Source organism: Misgurnus anguillicaudatus, chromosome 17, assembly GCF_027580225.2.
Source record: "Misgurnus anguillicaudatus chromosome 17, ASM2758022v2, whole genome shotgun sequence".
NCBI lineage: Eukaryota > Metazoa > Chordata > Actinopteri > Cypriniformes > Cobitidae > Misgurnus > Misgurnus anguillicaudatus.
Window position 1 is genome coordinate 68,759 of NC_073353.2, and position 17,913 is coordinate 86,671.

Consider the following 17,913-nt stretch of genomic DNA (forward strand, 5'->3'; position numbering starts at 1 on the left):
GGGTAAAATCATTAAAATAGTGCCCCATGTCTTGATAAATAGCATATTTTAATTAAGAACTTAATTAATAAACAAATTAATTTTTTGTACTTTTCCTTTTAATCCAGTACAAATATCTTAAACCTTTCTAAATCAAGATACATTTCCTTAAAAAGCAAAATGACTTAAAGGAACAGTATGTAAGAAATTTATAACAATAAATCATAAAATGGCCCTGATATGTCACTAGACATTAAGAAATCATTTTCATTTCAAATACTTATATCACTGACAACAGTGGTCCGGCCAGGATATTCTCATTCAAAAAGTGGAGTTGCAGCCCTCAACTGATGTTTATGTTGTCATTTTGTGTATTGGCCACCAGAGGTGTATTCCAGAAAGCAGGGTTAACTTACCATTAGATTAACCCTGAACTTTGGGTTGATCAACCCCAAACCCGCTTACTCTGGGTATGTCGGTTCCAAAACACAGTTTAAGAGTTAGTTTCATCAACCCTCTGAAAGTAACCCAGAGTTAACGTGCGCTCACAGTAACAACATAAAGGCATTGTCAATGGATCACAGATTTCACGAGTCACCATGGAAACGTCAGATAACTTAAACGTTTTTAAATGAGAAATAACATTATAAACCAATACTTTCTGTCAAAAATCAGCGTTTTATAATCGGCTTAGAAGTGCGTGATTACAAAACAGATAAAATTAATTAATTACATAATTAATACGAACCTATTTTACCCCATTTAATTCAAATATTATATGTGTCTCAACGAAAATACACATAATATTATTTAAATATTATTTAAAAGCCTGTAAAAATAATCATAGATTTTATATATGATTTAAATATATTAATTATATCTAATTAGGTATAATTAAGATTATCTTTTCTCTTACGAAAATTTCCAATGGTTTTACTACAGTTAAAAAAAACATGGTTACAACAAAATAACGATGGTTTTGACAACCATACTTTTCAAAAACCATAGTTAAACCATGGTAAGTGTAAAACCATGGTTTTGCTGATAGTAATCAATGCACCAAAAACATGGTTACCACAACTTTATAAAATCATGGTTAATTTTTGTAAGGGTTGTGGCACATAAAGTGCATAAATCTGCCATATGGCTTATTTATAGTTTTTTTTGTAGATATGATTGTGTATGCATAAAATGCACTATGGTTATATTCACTATATTGTACTATATTGTATTTACTTCTGCTCCTTTGCTCCCTGTTTAGTTTTTGGACTTTTCATTGTATGACACTGTGTCACCATCTTTTTTAACATTTACTTAGCTGATAAATGAACCCTCTTTTAATTGTAAAGCTTCCTTACAGTCCTTACAGATTTTCAATAATTTTATGTAATGCTTTTAAGTACACTACACTAAAAAGCATCATTAATTTGCATTGGACGATTAGGATCTGCTGTGATAGATGATAGAAGTGGAGTGGAGAATAAAAATGTTACATTAGTGCCCATAGTAACATGTTCTAATATGTCTTGTATCATCTAATATAACAAAATATCTCAATTTCCCTTTTGGCTTAAAAATGATAGCTCAGGAGAGCAGCTGCAAAAGGCCCATTTTAAAGAAAAAAGGGTGATTTAGAAAAAGACCAACTATAGATCAAATGTAGAGAGAGTTCTAAGGATCTGAAGTGCATGTTTAAGAAATAAATATATGATACTATGAAATATATATTTATAATTTAATTTCATTGTGATCTACTGATAATAGTAAATGTCTGACCACTATGCCATGTCTGTGATTCAATGGTGTTTCACCTAATAAAGTCTGTGCTTCACCTGTGTCATTCTGTGGGTCAGTGTTAAATCGTGCCTGTGCTTCATGGGTGTCATTCTATGGGTCAGTGTTAAATGCACATGCCACAGACCAGAGACTGCAGGCAGGGGTAACTTCTGTTCCTCAGTAATTATTATTATGATGGGCATCATTTGTTTCTATTTGTTATACCCATTTACTGTAACTTTGCCACATTGTCACTTAAGTAACATATGTTAAGATTTCTAGCTCAATAATGATAATGTATTTGCACACATATTTTTTAGAACTTTAGATTCATCTCAAATTATCTAGTAAGTGAAAGATGAGGTTATTTATGATTTGACAAAATTGATATGGAAATGTACTTTATTGTTAACATTAATTAACTGATGGAATTGTGTTTCATACATCCACTGATATTTGGATAAATTAATAATGGACATAATTAAATGTATAGTATTTAGTCTGAACACAAAAATGAATCAATTTTTATTAATAATAGGCATAACTAAATGTATAGTAATTAATCCAATCACAAATATCAATCCATGTTATTAAAAAAACCAATTCTTGAAAGAAAATATCATACATTGTCTAAGTCAGCAATAAATATTCGCGACTCTAAATGTATTAAAATAAATGCTTTAACATTGTAATATTATGCAAAATATATGCTTCCACGCCCGCTGCACGCTCATCATAAGTGCACGCATGCGCAGACATCCTCCGGAGCCTCGTTTCATTAACTAAAATGAACTTACCCTGCAACATAACCTGCTCCAGAGCAGGTTATCTTCAGAGAGTCAGTTGCTATGGTTACTTACATAACCCGAAAGTTACCTCCGTTTTTGGAACCGAAAGCAGAAGTTATCCGCTTGCTTACTCCTAAACTTACCCGGGTAAGTCACATAACCAGCTTTCTGGAATACACCCCAGTTGTGTGATTGCAGAACCACTTTTAACCACCAGTTTTGTGATTGCAGTATTTTTGGCCACAATCCTACATACTGTTCCTTTAAGAATAAGTTTCAAGTTTTATTTGTCATGCTTAGTTATGTCAGTGACTAAATTGAAATGCTTAGTGTAAAACTCAGACATTCTACATCAGTGTTCAACAAAGATACACAATTTGAAGGAAACCAATTTAATTTGTCATTAATGAAAATATCTAATTCTGACACATGCAATGACCATCCATTATGTAGGCATTTTTATCTTTATATGCACAATAATAATCTTTTATTAAGTTTTAAATCTTTAACAATTTTGCATGTATGTGTGTGTGTGTGTGTGCTGTTTCGCTTGCCTGTGTGTGTAAAGCAGACTGTATGCTTCACTTTAATTTATTAAAATAGAAGTAAGAAGTCTTATTAAAATTAATCTGTAATTGTGGGGGTTGTTATTTAACTATAAATGCACACTAGAAATGTACGTTACAGATGTGAGTTATTTTCGTGCTGAGATTATACCATCATGCAGAAGACAACATATGGTTGGTACAAGCTAATTTAATTCAATTCAAATATATTTATATAGCGCTTTTCACAATTGTTCACAGTTACAAAGCAGCTTAACATGAAATAGAAACAAAGAAAAGTAAATAAAAATCAAGAAACAACGAAAGCATGACAATTTTTGAATATAGATTAAAATGGAGACCATGCAATGTAAAAGATTTGTTGGCTCAACCTAACAAAGTAAGCTACCTGGCCGCCCCAAACCCCCAGTCAACCTGACCCAAAAACACCAGCAAGCTAAAAAAAAACACACACACAGGGCAAAAGTCTTCCTATGCTGGGAATGAGGACCAGCAATCCAGCATCTCATGCTAATGACCAGCTAACCTTCTTTCCATGCAGGGGAACAGTAAACCAGCATCCCATGGTGGTCCCAGCATGCAAATCATACCTTATGCTGAACCCACAATGCTGGATTTTTCAGCATGGAAGTCATACACTTTTGTTGAAAATCCTTCCATAAAGATGTGATTTGCACATGCAGTCACTGTGAATCGTCTCTGAACACAATTCATAGTTTTGGTTTTGTTGGCACACATTTTTGAACAGAAAACAAAAATACAGCATACGACATTGCATCTAAAATTTTATGCCATGGGTAACTGTAAGACCAGCATTATTCACGATCTACAATGATATCATTTTTATCCAGATATGTTACAAATAGATAATCATGTGCATCCAGTTATAAAATGATGCCCAATGCACTTTTCTCATTTATATATTTGGTTGATACATTTTAATTTGCAATATTAATATTGAATGTAATATTTGTATAATGTGTGTCACACCCCAGGACAATTAAAAAAAAACAAAAAAACTTACCTACACTGTAAATAAACATTTATAAGTTCACATGAAAAAGTAGGTTACATGGTTGCCTTAAAATGAGTTAATTTGACTTAAAAATATTAGTTTACACAAAGAGACACACTTGTCTTTTTCGCGTTAATTAATATTTTAAGTCGAATAACTTAACATTTTAAGGCAACCAGGTAACTTATAAAGTTGAACCAACAAATCGTTTTCACATGTTGTTTATCGTACCCTATCTCTTACATTCAGCGAGTGGGAAATAGCGCCATTGATTGATTTAAATTGAGGTCAGTGACAATTCAGTCAGAGGACAAAGGGCTATTCAAATCTTACCCTGGAGGAGCACTGCATTGTTTAGGTCCAACCCTAATCAAACCTAACCACCTGTGATTGTCTAGTGATCATGAAGACAATGGCTGTTTCTCAATTCCAAGAACGCAAAGAACGGACTTGCGTCCTCGTGGAGATCGGTCTTGCCAGGCGACCTGGGAAGAACGAACTCGGAAGTTTAGCCGCAATGACTTCTGGGGCGTAAAGCGATTTCAGCAAGGCTGCACTCGATGCATCCTCGATATCAAGAACACATCCGGGTATTTTCATGCGTCCTCTGTCCTTGCGTTCTTGAGAATTGGAATGAACTTCGACCGTTAATGATGACGTAGAGCGAGGACACGAGGACGCAAGATCGCTGAAGAACGCATATTGAGAAACAGCCCTTAATTAGCTTGCTCAGGTGTGTTTGATTACCCTCCAGGGTAAGATTTGAATAGCCCTGCCCTAGACTAATGATTCATTCCAACTTGTTCAACCACATTATTTATCCTTTAAATAAACAAATAAAAGAGTCTTTACCGTGTTATATAGCCTGTATCACAATAATCAGTCTCCTCAGTTGTGCAACTATTTTGTTTATGCATACCTCCTGTGTAGGTTGCTATATATCCTGATATTATGTCTGAATCATAGGAACACAAAGAAAAATGCATTTGGCTTTCCTTTGTTATTGGATCTTCTGTTTTCTCTTCTGTCTGTACAGATGGTGGGATTGTGTAGAATTCTTCTTGAAGTTTGCATAGCTCTTTCTTATGCCAATCTTTCCCATCTTCCTCTGGTCCAAAAGATCTCAAAGTGACAGATAATAAGTTGATGTCCCCTGTAGCATCTGCACTTCCCTCTGGCTCAAGTCTTAATTTAGGAAGGTTCTGATTTTCCCTGGACACTCCTGCCACCACTTCCTCCTTATACTCATCTTCATCACTTTGGATATGTTGGGACAGTCTAGTTACACTGAAATGCAATGGTATTTTATTCCCTGTATAGCAGATACCAGAACTGTATAGCAGGGGCAGAGATGAAACTATACAGTTCTCTCCAATTTCAGTAGTTCTAAGACTACTGTGGTTAATTATGCGATCCATGTACGTGCAATTGTCTTCCTCATCTTCTTTGTTTTCTTCTTCATCATCATCTGTGTCTTCCTGTAAAAATAATTATAATATTGACATTTACATGGAATATTCAGGAAGTCAGTTACCCAGTTTAACAAGGAATAAAAGTTGGATTGAGCTAGATTTGAATGGTAATGATGAAAAGTGGACTTTCAGAATGGTGCAAAAACTACAGGTACATCCCCAAATGGGCAACCAAGATAGCAGGATGCGCATTTCATAAGAGGGAACAGCGTTGCACCCTGTGAATGTGTACGGGTCTAAACAAACCCCAACATAAGCACCGCTGTAGTGCACCTAGTAGCGCACGTAGGTCTCAGATCGAAACAGGGGTCGCCGTCTAGGAGAGGATAGCAGCTGCACAAGCTGTTCTTCCTCTCTTGTTAGGCACAAACTGTCCAATGGAGCGGTATCAGACTCAAATTCTGACTAGAATTGAGTATGACAACGTCAGGCTACCATTTCCCACCAGTTTGAATGCCATTTAAATACAGTGTTGTTGTATAGTTATGCAAAATCTGTAGCAAAATTATATTTTAAATGTAAGATTTCCTAAATGCATTTACATTTAAGGGTATGACACTTGGGATTGATTTTTTTACCTAAATTTTCATGAAAAAGGATATATTCTTTCCGCTTAGCATTTTGTCTGTTTTACTTTAAGTAGCAGCTCATTTGTGTATATACTGCATATTTAAGCTATTGCAATACATAATAGCCTAAAGTATAGATAAAAGTGTATAGTGTATATAGGTTCAATAGAAGGGAAAGCCTGTTCATTCCCAGCTATACAAAAACAAAAAGGCAGTGATGTTTATTAATTTAAGTAACGTTTTTTTGAAGTGTTCATCTATACTTTTTTGTTTGCAATGTAATGTTTCTTATTTTACTGTATGGAGTAGGCAAAACTGTTTGTTATCCCAAAAGTGGGTGGGTTGCCACCAGTGGCGGCCAATTACTTCTTTTTTGAGGGCACACGATGCGAAGCTCGTCACAACATGTATTTAGCCCATCATGTGTGTGGCTCATCATCTCAAAATATGTGTTTGGCACGTCAGGTAACCATGTGCATCATGTGTCTTGTCAAAATACATGTCTGCTGCACAAGTGTCTAAATGGTTTATGATAAAAGGGATGCTGTGGTTTGATAAAAATAAACTATGTTTAAATTGGGAAAAAACTAAATACATGATTTTTGGTAATTGTAAAAAAAAGGAAAAGGTAAGAATATCAATTCAAGGAAATGATATAGAACGAGTTAATGAGATAAAATTTTTAGGTGTTATTTTGGATGAAAAATTGAATTAGAAAGATCACATATTATATATTAAGAATAAAATTTGTAAAAGTATTGTGGTCTTGTATAAAGTTAAAGATGTTTTAGATTATTCTACATTGCTGATGTTGTACAATTCCCTAATTTTTCCATACTTTAGTTATTGCATAGAAGTCTGGGGTAATACATACCTGACTAATACAAAACCTCTTTATTTGTTACAAAAAAAGCTTTAAGGATTATTAATAAGTTAGGCTATAGAGAACACAATAATAGTTATAATATAAAATCTGGACTTCTAAAATTTAAAGATCTGGTTGATTTGAAGATTTTGACTTTTATGTGGAAAGCTAAGCAAAGAGTTTTGCCTATGGATATACAAAATTAATTTTTTTTTTGGTATCAGAAGATTATGGCAACAGAAGGCAGTATTATTTTAAAATTCATTTTGCACGTACCACGCAAAAGCAGAGGTGTTTGTCCATTTATGGAGTTAAATTGTGGAATACCTTGGACTATGAACTGAAATGCTGCAAAAGTATTTGTAAATTTAAGAACCTGTATAAGAAAAATATTTTGGAAGGTTATAAAAAAAATTATGACTAATATGATTAAGAGGATGATAATTAAATGTAAAGATAGGTGGTATTGATCATTTTTGGTGGTTGTGGTAAGGAGTGGGGTTGACTCATTTATGTAGTTTCTTTTTTTTCTTTTTTATTGTTGTTGTTTTTTTGTTTTGACTGCATACATAAGTGACAGGTATTATAAGATTTTCTTCTTCTTCCTGTTTCTTTTCTTTTCGTTCTTGTATGATATGAATGAATGAGATGAAATAATAAAGTATGATTTTCTATGCTCGCATTTGCCAGATACTCGCTTAGTCTCGTGTAATCAGAGTTTAGTGTTAAGTAAGTGTCTTGCGAGTATTTTGTGAACAAACCCTTCAACACGTGTGCAGCAGGCACTTATTTTGACAAGACAAGCAACAAACATGACACTCCTAACACATATTTTGAATGAATTTACGATTAGACTGCCACTGCTATGTAACCTTGCACCTAACCGCAAACAAGGTTGGAAGTTTAGTAAAACAGAATTATTAAATACACCTTAACTTAATCTAGATTTAGATTAGGAGTAGTCTAATTTAATCTAGACTACTCCTTGTTGGTTCACCACCCTCAGTGCTGTAAAATTCACATAACCACACTCTTAAAACGAATGTGTTAAAATAACACATATTGGGCCCTATTTTAACGATCTGAAACGAAAGTGCAAAGCGCAAGTGACTTTGTGGGCGGATCTTGGGCCCTGTTGCTATTTTCCCGGCGGGAGAAATAACTCTTGCGTCAGGCGCAAATCAATAAGGGGTTGGTCTGAAGTAGGTTCATTATTCATAGGTGTGGTTTGGGCGTAACGTCAAATAAACCAATCAGAACGCTAACCAACATTCCCTTTAAACGCAAGTGCGCAAGTTCCATGGCGGGTTGCTATTATTACGACGGATTTACCAGGCGCACGCCAGGAGCGGTTTGCAGCCGAGGAGACCCACGTACTTGTAAGAGCAGTCAAAGACAGAGAAGTTGTTTTGTATGGGGATAGGAGATACCCGCCCAAATCAGCGTCGGTTAAACAGGCGTGAGAGGAAATAGCCAGAATTGTCTCATCAGCTGACATCCCCATTGTTTCGCGAAGCGCTACAATGATGTCAGGAGATGGGGGAATCCCAAGCTTGCCAGCATAAATTGGGCACGCCATGTAACGGGAGGTGGATCTGCCTCTACACATGACCTGCGCCAACAGAGGACATCGCTGCGTCCACCCTCACCGCTGAAAGCCAAGAAACGCAAGCAAGGTCCAACCCCAAAGTACACTTATGTAAGGTTTTGTCTTGTATTTTCTTGTATTTTGTGTATTTTTGTTATTTATTCTTGTATTTTGATTCTCTGCTCTGTTTGGACTTTTATTTTGAAACTCATCATGCCATGTCACGCTTCACACTTCCTGTTTGTTTCTGTATATAAGTCACTTCCTGTTCACCTGTTAGCTGCTGATTAATGCTTAGCCCAACCAACCTGTTTCGCTGTACTCTGTATCTGTTATTTGTTATCTGTATTCTGCCTGTATATCTGCCTGTGTTTGACCCGTGCCTGTTTACTTGGATTTTTGACGGAACTCTGCCTGCCTTGACCTTGTGCCTGATTTGGATTACGTTTTTGGATCACCCTTTATGGATATGTTTGCTGGCCCTTTTTGGGATTTTTCAAATAAACACCTTTTGCAAATGGATTCACCCTCTCACTTGCTTTCTTCAAAGCACGCCCCGTTACAGATTAATCAGCCTAAACCGGAATCCAGCGGAGGTTGGAAATTTCCCACCAGCAGCATGACTCCAGCGGATCGTCTTGTTGGTCTTCGCCAAGGTAACAAACCTATTGAGGATTTTGTTGAAAAGTTCTGTGAACTATCTGGTCTGGTGAACTTTAAAGATTCATTTTTGAAGGACATTTTTTACTGTGGATTAAATCGCGACATTGCCCGTTCCATGCCACTCCATACACCACACTGGACATTAGAACAGTATATCGATCACGCCCTGTTGTTATGTGGCTCACCTTTCACTGTGGGTGTTGTGGATACACCTCCGGTGAGCATTCATAACACACCAAGCCATGATATACCCGTTCTGCCCAAACCTGTTAAAGTCATGCCTGATCACAAAACGGCCGCCACCATGCTTGCTCCCAAAATGGCCGCCATCCTGCCTGTCCCTAAAATGGCCGCCATCCTGCCTGTTCCCAAAATGGCCGCCATCCTGCCTGTCTTTGCACTCGCACCTGTTGTTGAGAGAGCTACCGTTATCCCTGCACCTGAATTACAGAGAGCCATCATCACCACCACACCTGCACTCATGAGGGCTACTACTCACCCAGCACCTGACGTCCAGATGGCCACCCTGCCTGAACCAACGGCCACAGAGGTATGTTTCATTGAATCAATATTGCCTGAATTTGCCATAGCCATGTGGTGCGTCTGGTCTGCCTTCTGCTCTGTTATTCCCGAGGTTTCTCAAGGCCCTGCATCTGAACCATCCGACTCATCTGATCTGCCCGACTCATCTGATCTGCCCGACTCATCTGATCTGCCCGACTCATCTGATCTGCCCGACTCATCTGATCTGCCCGACTCATCTGATCTGCCCGACTCATCTGATTCACCTGATCTGCCTGATTCACCTGACCTGCTTGATTCACCTGATCTGCCTGATTCACCCGATCCACCTGATCCGCCCGACTCCTCTGATTCTTCTGATTCATCTAATCCATCTGATTCATCTGATTCGTCTGTCCTGCCTGATTCACCTGTCCCATCTGATTCGTCTGTCTCACCTGATTCACATGATTCACCTGGCTCACCTGTCTTATCTGACTCACCTGGCTCATCTGATTCACCTGGCTCACCTGATTCGTCTGGTGCACCATCTGAAATATCGCCACCTTGGACAGTGGAAGCTTTCCCAAGTTTTTTTTTTTGGGGGGGGGGGTAGTACCCGGACACAGGAAGGAGGCAGAGGACACCAAGGCGGAGGCCGAAGTGTGCTCGTACCCTTCCTCTCCTTGTGTTCCAGGCCTATTCCTGCTCCATAATATAGGTCCAAGCCTGCCCCATGACCCAGGTCCAAGCCTGCCCCATGACCCAGGTCCAAGCCTGCCCCATGACCCAGGTCCAAGCCTGCCCCATGATCCTGCTCCTAGCCTGCCCCATGACCCAGGTCCCAGCCTGCCCCATGATCCTGCTCCTAGCCTGCCCCATGACCCAGGTCCCAGCCTGCCCCATGACCCAGGTCCCAGCCTGCCCCATGACCCAGGTCCTAGCCTGCCCCATGACCCAGGCCCACACCTGCCCCATGGCCCAGGCCCACACCTGCCCCATGGCCCAGGCCCTCTCCTGCCCCATGGCCCAGGCCCACACCTGCCCCATGGCCCAGGCCCACACCTGCCCCCTGACCCAGGCCTACATCTGCCTCATGATCCGGGACCATGCTGGCCCCACGACCCTGGACCATCCTGGCCTCATGACCCAGGACCTCTTACGAACTGCCCTGCCTTGCCAAGAGGTCCTGGCCCGCCCGCCCACCCTCTGTTTGGACTTTGTTTTTTGAATGTTGGGCTTCGGGAGTCGCCCTTTAGAGGGGGGATTCTGTAAGGTTTTGTCTTGTATATTCTTGTATTTTGTGTATTTTTGTTATTTATTCTTGTATTTTGATTCTCTGCTCTGTTTGGACTTTTATTTTGAAACTCATCATGCCATGTTACGCTTCACACTTCCTGTTTGTTTTTGTATTTAAGTCACTTCCTGTACACCTGTTCCCTGCTGATTAATGCTTAGCCCAACCAACCTGTTTCGCTGTACTCTGTATCTGTTATTTGTTATCTGTATTCTGCCTGTATATCTGCCTGTGTTTGACCCGTGCCTGTTTACTTGGATTTTTGATGGAACTCTGCCTGCCTTGACCTTGTGCCTGATTTGGATTACGTTTTTCGATCACCCTTTATGGATATGTTTGCTGGCCCTTTTTGGGATTTTTCAAATAAACACCTTTTGCAAATGGATTCACCCTCTCACTTGCTTTCTTCAAAGCACGCCCCGTTACAACTTACAAATCAAGTTCATATACATTAAGGTTTCTTATGAAAACATTTTAATTATTATTTATTTACATAAAATAAACGTAATACAGCCACACAACTTATGAAAATATTTTAATCGTTATTTGCATGAGTATTTTAACGCAGCCACACAATAAATAAAAACTAGCAGCCACACAATAAATAAAAACTATCACCACAATGCTCACCACTATGATTTTCCTTATCTCATGTGTTAATATTTTTTATTGTAACAATTTATGATTTGCAAAAATAACTGTTGCATCTGTGTAGATTAGATAAGCAAAGTGTGTGTGCGTTGTGCACGCTATACATTATGGTCAAGCATGCGCCCTTAAAATAGCATAATGAACCACGCGCAACGTGCCACTGACTTTAGACTATTTTTTTTTTTGGTTAGTAGCGCAATTGTTTTTTGAAACTGCAAAATAGCATAAGAGATGGTTTGCGCCGGAACACGCCTCCTTTTTTGCGCTGAACCGCCCAGGGAGCGCAAGTTCATTCCCTAGTTTGCCGAGGTGCGTCTGTGGAGGGAAAAACCCGCTCTGCGCCGGTGTAAAATACGAAATGATACATGCGTCACTGACTAATGCTTTGTGTACACCTAAAGACTTTGAAAAGATTTAGAAAAGACTTTATAAGATTATCAGCTCACATCTAAAGACTTGGGTTCACAGTTTTAAGTCTCAGACTAAAGATTTTACAAACACTGAATCTTGTAGTGACACTATTTACAAGACTACAACAAGATTATTTTAGCTTTTTATCATCATGCTCAGCAGTGATTTAACAAAAATGTATGCACGTGTCTATTGTGCTTTCACACCAGCTGCGTTTGCAGCCCATACTGTGCAGTTTACAGTTTTTCTCAGTCGCTTTGGTACAATTCTCAGATCAGAATTGAAATTCTCAAAAGTACTTGTTCATTTCTCACATCATTGTGTCACTTGCGCACATCAAAAAAGCAGTTTCTTATTTCTTTGAACAAGTTGCAAATGCTTTGGTACATCCATGCAAATGATTATGTTCTCTGCTTTTTCCTACATTATCGATTGCTTATGTCATGTTGATCAAAATGTATTATAATGGGTCTCTGTTGAATAGTCTTACCCCCCACAACATTTAGGCACCAGTTCATAGTACAAGTCTTTACATGCAAAATTATTGAACAAGTTCTCATAATACAGTTCTCATAATTGTGCCGGTCCAACATATTTTTTTATAAATTTCTATTAGAAGTTTTTTCTAAATCTGTCCTGACTTGGTAAATTGCTCCCAGGTGAATCTTGACTTTCTCTAACAGACAGAAACGTCCCCAGCAAGCAAAAACTGAGATGTTGAAATGACGGCTAATTATAGACCCAATATAGTCCAGCTATGAGTAACCCACTTCTACCCTAAATAACCTTGAATTTGGTTACATGCCATTTTTGCCAAAATAACTTGAAGATGTATGATATTCCAACAGGTGTTGTTTGCTTTCATTTCTTTTACATGATCTAAAAGTATTTGCATTGTCTATTTTTTGGCTATGGTTAGATGTCTATTAGACTTTCACTGGCAGCCCAAATTTAGCCTTGTTAGCCAAACATGCTTGCTGGGTCAGGAGGTATAGGAAGGACTTCAGTGTAAGACAGCACTGCATGTACAGTTTTCCCTAAAGATATTGTTCAATGTTCACATTTCTACTTTTTTTCTTTGGGCTATGCAATGCTGTCTTTTCCTTTCTGTATGGCAATGACATGGTTTGTCAATGAGTTACAGTACAAACAGTAAAAGCGTAAATGTAAATTCTGTTTAGTCTCTTGCAATCAAACTCCCACATAACTTACACTAAGGTGTAAATTACAATTTACAATACTTGTCGTCAAAACTTTAGCGATAGTTTACATCAGGAAATCACTTCAGAGTAAACTGTTATATTGACAACGTGACTAAACAATTTGACTGTCTTATCCATACACAATGACACATTGACTTGTCATTCTGATGGCAATGACATGTTCATTGACACAGATATTTGAGAGATGAATTTTGAGTAAGAGAGTGGCTTTTGCAGGTTATCCATGGTGTTTTGCTACTTGTCCGAATTGTTTTGAGAAATGCACTTACTGTTTTGCAAATTGTGAGTATGATTCGAGAAATGTACCAAGCGACTGAGAAAAACTGTAATAACAGTATAAAAATCTCAAGTTCACATTATTTTATATGCATTAATGAGCAAAACCTCTTCAAGACGGTTTTTGACGGTCAGTGTAATTTATATAGCTGTGATTTGTTTAACCCACACTGTTTTCGTGCTGTTCTGGTTCGTGTAATGACAGATATAGATACAATACACAATTATAGACATAAAAAGCCCTTGGCACTTTATTAAATCTGTTGTTCTTACGTTTTAAGATAAAATAAAAAAAAATCACTCAGTGATTGACAGCATGAAGCAGTCGATCGTGTTTCCCGTCAACATTTTAAGCATAAGATTTAGATGTATTGATGTACGTTATCTGTTTCTCTGAACAGTATTAAGCTATATGAGGACTCATTTGCTGGGCAGAGAATGAATGAAAGCGCAGTCTTCTGATGTTTTTAAATATTTCATTGCTTTCTTTTACATTGCTCAAAGTCATGACTGTTTGAAACACACATTTATGGCGTCACATGTATGACCGCACGCGTGCGGTGTACGTGCTTGTGCTTTAACTTGTTAACATGGGCGCCGAAAAAAAACACGCGCCGCTTACGCGTTGCTCACGCTTGCGGTGTGAAGAATGTAAGCACATACCAGAAAACATTAGCACGTTATGCCATTCAATAGAGTGGTAGATTTAGCATGTTAACACATACAGGCAATATCGCTCCACTTCTTTTCTTTTTCCACTCTGTATGAATGGCAGTTTACATCAAAAAGACACGGCTGCTCTGCCCACCGCTCATAAATGCGCTCCTCTTTATCCACGGTCCATTTTCGCCTACTTCGCGCTTGTTGTGTTTCCACGTCCGTCGACATGTTTCTTTGTTGTGACTGATGGCTTCCTGTTTCCGGAGAACGAGTTTATTGGTTGTTGATTGTTTTACGTCATGAGACTACGCTGGGACTTGGGATAATATCAAACATGTTTGATATGAAAGACTAAAGAAAGACTGGCATAAATCCGGTCGCCGACTGCAGATTATCACCTCACAGTTAACGATCGAGACGACGGGAGCACGCCGAGACTCCAGTTAGATTCCTAAAGACTGCCGGTCTTTAGTCTGGGACTGTGAAAATCCTTTGGTGTACGCTAGGCATAAGTCAATTGCGCTGGGTGCAAGATAGGGCCCATTGTGTCTAGTTAAACACAACAAATCTAATGTGTTGTCCTTAACTTAACACACCTCTTGTGTTATTTTTGAAACAACACACTTTGTGTTGTTTTAACACATCTCGTGTTGTCCCTTTTATTTATTTGAACTCAAAATCAACACGAAATGACACATAATGTGGATAACACAAAACAATGTGGTAAAGTTAACACATCCTTTCCTTGAGTGCAAATGTAAGAAAACTATTTTATAAACTTTTTACATGACAATTGTGAATGTTTTTACCATAGAGTAATCAGACTGACCTTTTGACCAACGTTATCATCATCTTCATGTTGCTCTTTAGGTGGCCCATGATCAAGATTCAGTAAAGGACTGTTTTTGGTAGGATAACATTTTAAAATTTTCAGCTGAGCATCAGTCAGTAATACACTCTCAGTCATTGTCTTTTCAGGGGTCAAGTAGTATGTTTGAACTATATTACTCTGAATTTAAGGAGAGAGAGAGAGAGAGAGAAATTAACATTATACATAGAATCAAAAGGCATTCTGTTAATTTTTAAAGTTAATGTTTAAAGTTAACTTTAACAACTTAAGACTCAGCAACCTTATTTAATTAACAAACTTAAAAAAAAAAGATTTTCTAATGTACTTCATAAATGAGTCACAAAAGTAATGATGCAAATGAAATGGTCTGAAAAAAATCTAATTTAAATAGCAAATCACATATGATTAGGGGTAGGTATGATAAACCGGTAGGTATGATAACCTCTATTGAGTTTACACGCCCATGTCACCTTGCTGTGTGAGTGGTCACAAAAATATAACGTTTGTACACCTTTTAAGCACCGGAGTTTTACATCAGGTGATTTGAAGCCATTGATTTGAATACAAAAAACTGTGCTAAAAACACATGCTGTTTCTGTGTGAGAGGAGCGTTCATATGGGGAGCCAATTCTGCCATATTCATAAATAAATAAATACATAAATAAATATACAAGGAAATGTAAAAAAACAAAAATACAGAAATAAATAAAGAAATATATATACATGGAAATGTAAAAAAACAAAAATAAATGAGTATTTATATCTGTATTTCTTTATTTATGTATAATTGTATTTTTCACACTATTATTTATTTATTTATTCATTTATTTATACATTTATTTATTTTTACTTTTATTTATTTTCACATTTATTTATGTATAAATGTATTTATGTCTACACGTATTTATTTATACATTTATATATTTCTATATATATTTATTTCCACATTTATTTATTTATTCTTTTCTTCGTCTGTATGCTAATGAGGGGGGCGTGTTTTACCTCAGACTTAGCAATCGATCTCTGAGTGCCAGTGCTGAAGCTTTGAGGCCACATTGACACCTGGTGGTGTGAAAAGCGAACAAAGTTGCACATGGAGTGAATGACTTGGAGATGTGCAATATCCAAAACCTTATTTCAAGTTTTAAATCATTTTGCACTATTAATAACATTTAATGTAAATGCCCTGGAGCATACTGTCCATTTACAAGGGTCTGTCATCAGATATGTTGATAACGTGCATTTTGATATTTATGTGTGCCAAGACATTTTAGAAATCACAACCGGATGGCGATTTACGGCCATGTACTGAGTACAGTATGTATGCTATGTATAGTGACTAGAGCCCGACCGATATGCATTTTTTGGGGCCGATGCCGATACAGATATTAGGGAGTAAAAAAAGACCGATAACGATATATCGGCCGATATTCTTTATGTGCATATTATAGTACAGTACACATATACTACAGTATATTATACTACTACAGTATTGTACATAGAATACACTATACATTAACAGAATATACTATATATAAATACTTTTTTGTAATGATCACATCACTCACAAATGTGGTGAACAAACACTTAAAATGACGTGATAAAGATATGTAATATAGGCAGGTGTGTTTTACAAGTTAACAATAAACTTTATTATCCAAAATGATTCTGATATAAGTGCACAAAACAGTAAATTTGACTTATTATAAATAACTTTAAAACACAAACAAAACAAAATACATATAACTTAAATAATTGTCAGTTTTGACGAGAATAATGTTATATTGGGCTTATTTTAAAAAATAGAAACTTATAAAGTCATTGTTTATTAGCTTTACAGTAAGTTATACTTCACAAATTAAATAGAAACTTACCGTTCAGACGACAATGCTTGACTTACTGACAATATAATGATGTAGGCTTATGTTTAATGTACTGCACAACGTTTTTATAACACAAACCCACAGTGTTCTGTCGGGACTTTAAACTTTTATAAAACTAAAGCGTCTACACCCTCGCTAAATTAACAACACAAGCAGCTGTACTCCCACAGACTGCGCGTCAGTTTAAGCGCGTCCTTTCTCCGCCTCGCGTCATTTCTTCCGCTTGCGTTTTAAACAACTCACAAGTGGACAAAAGCGACGGATTAAAAACACCAAATGTAAACAGGAATGTGTCTCTCTCGCACACTCATAATCCAATCGACCAAAGTGCATCTTAATACCAGGTGTATAATGTTGTAAAGAAACTGCGTGACTGCCACCACCTGAACTGACTGAAGTGAAAGGGGTGGGGGATTGGCTGGTGTCACTCCAGTGAGTGACCTGGGTCGCCATTAGCAACCAATAGGGTGCGCTCTGCTGGCCAAACAAGTACTTACATCTTTCAAAAGCATTTAATGTTTTAATGTTCATATCGGCTTCATATCTGCGGCTTATACGCCGATACAGATATATCTGCGACATGCTCATATCGGCCGATAAAATCGGCAAAACGATAAATCGGTCGGGCTCTAATAGTGACCCTATATATACACAGTTATGGTGACACAAAATGATTTAAAACTTGAAATAAGGTTTTGGATATTACACATCTCCAAGTCATTCACTCCATGTGCAACTTTGTTCGCTTTTCACACCACCAGGTGTCACTGTGGCCTCAAAGCTTCAGCACTGGCACTCAGAGATCGATTGTTAAGTCTGAGGTAAAACACGCCCCCCTCATTAGCATACAGACGAAGAAAAGAATAAATAAATAAATGTA

General features: G+C 37.5%; 1 protein-coding gene across 2 annotated transcripts in view; it reads right to left on the reverse strand.

The window, feature by feature from the left end:
• Nucleotides 1-3,283: 3,283 nt before the first annotated feature.
• crfb1 (cytokine receptor family member b1) overlaps nucleotides 3,284-17,913 on the reverse strand; it is an 83,246-nt gene continuing 68,616 nt past the window's right edge. For both annotated transcript variants that reach the window (XM_055214428.2, XM_055214426.2), the window contains 2 exons: nucleotides 15,130-15,309; nucleotides 3,284-5,602 (listed from right to left, as the gene is read on the reverse strand). In XM_055214428.2, the coding sequence (XP_055070403.1) occupies nucleotides 4,973-5,602; nucleotides 15,130-15,309 (810 nt within the window). In that variant the 3' untranslated portion in view covers nucleotides 3,284-4,972. The remainder of the gene's footprint in view (nucleotides 5,603-15,129; nucleotides 15,310-17,913) is intronic.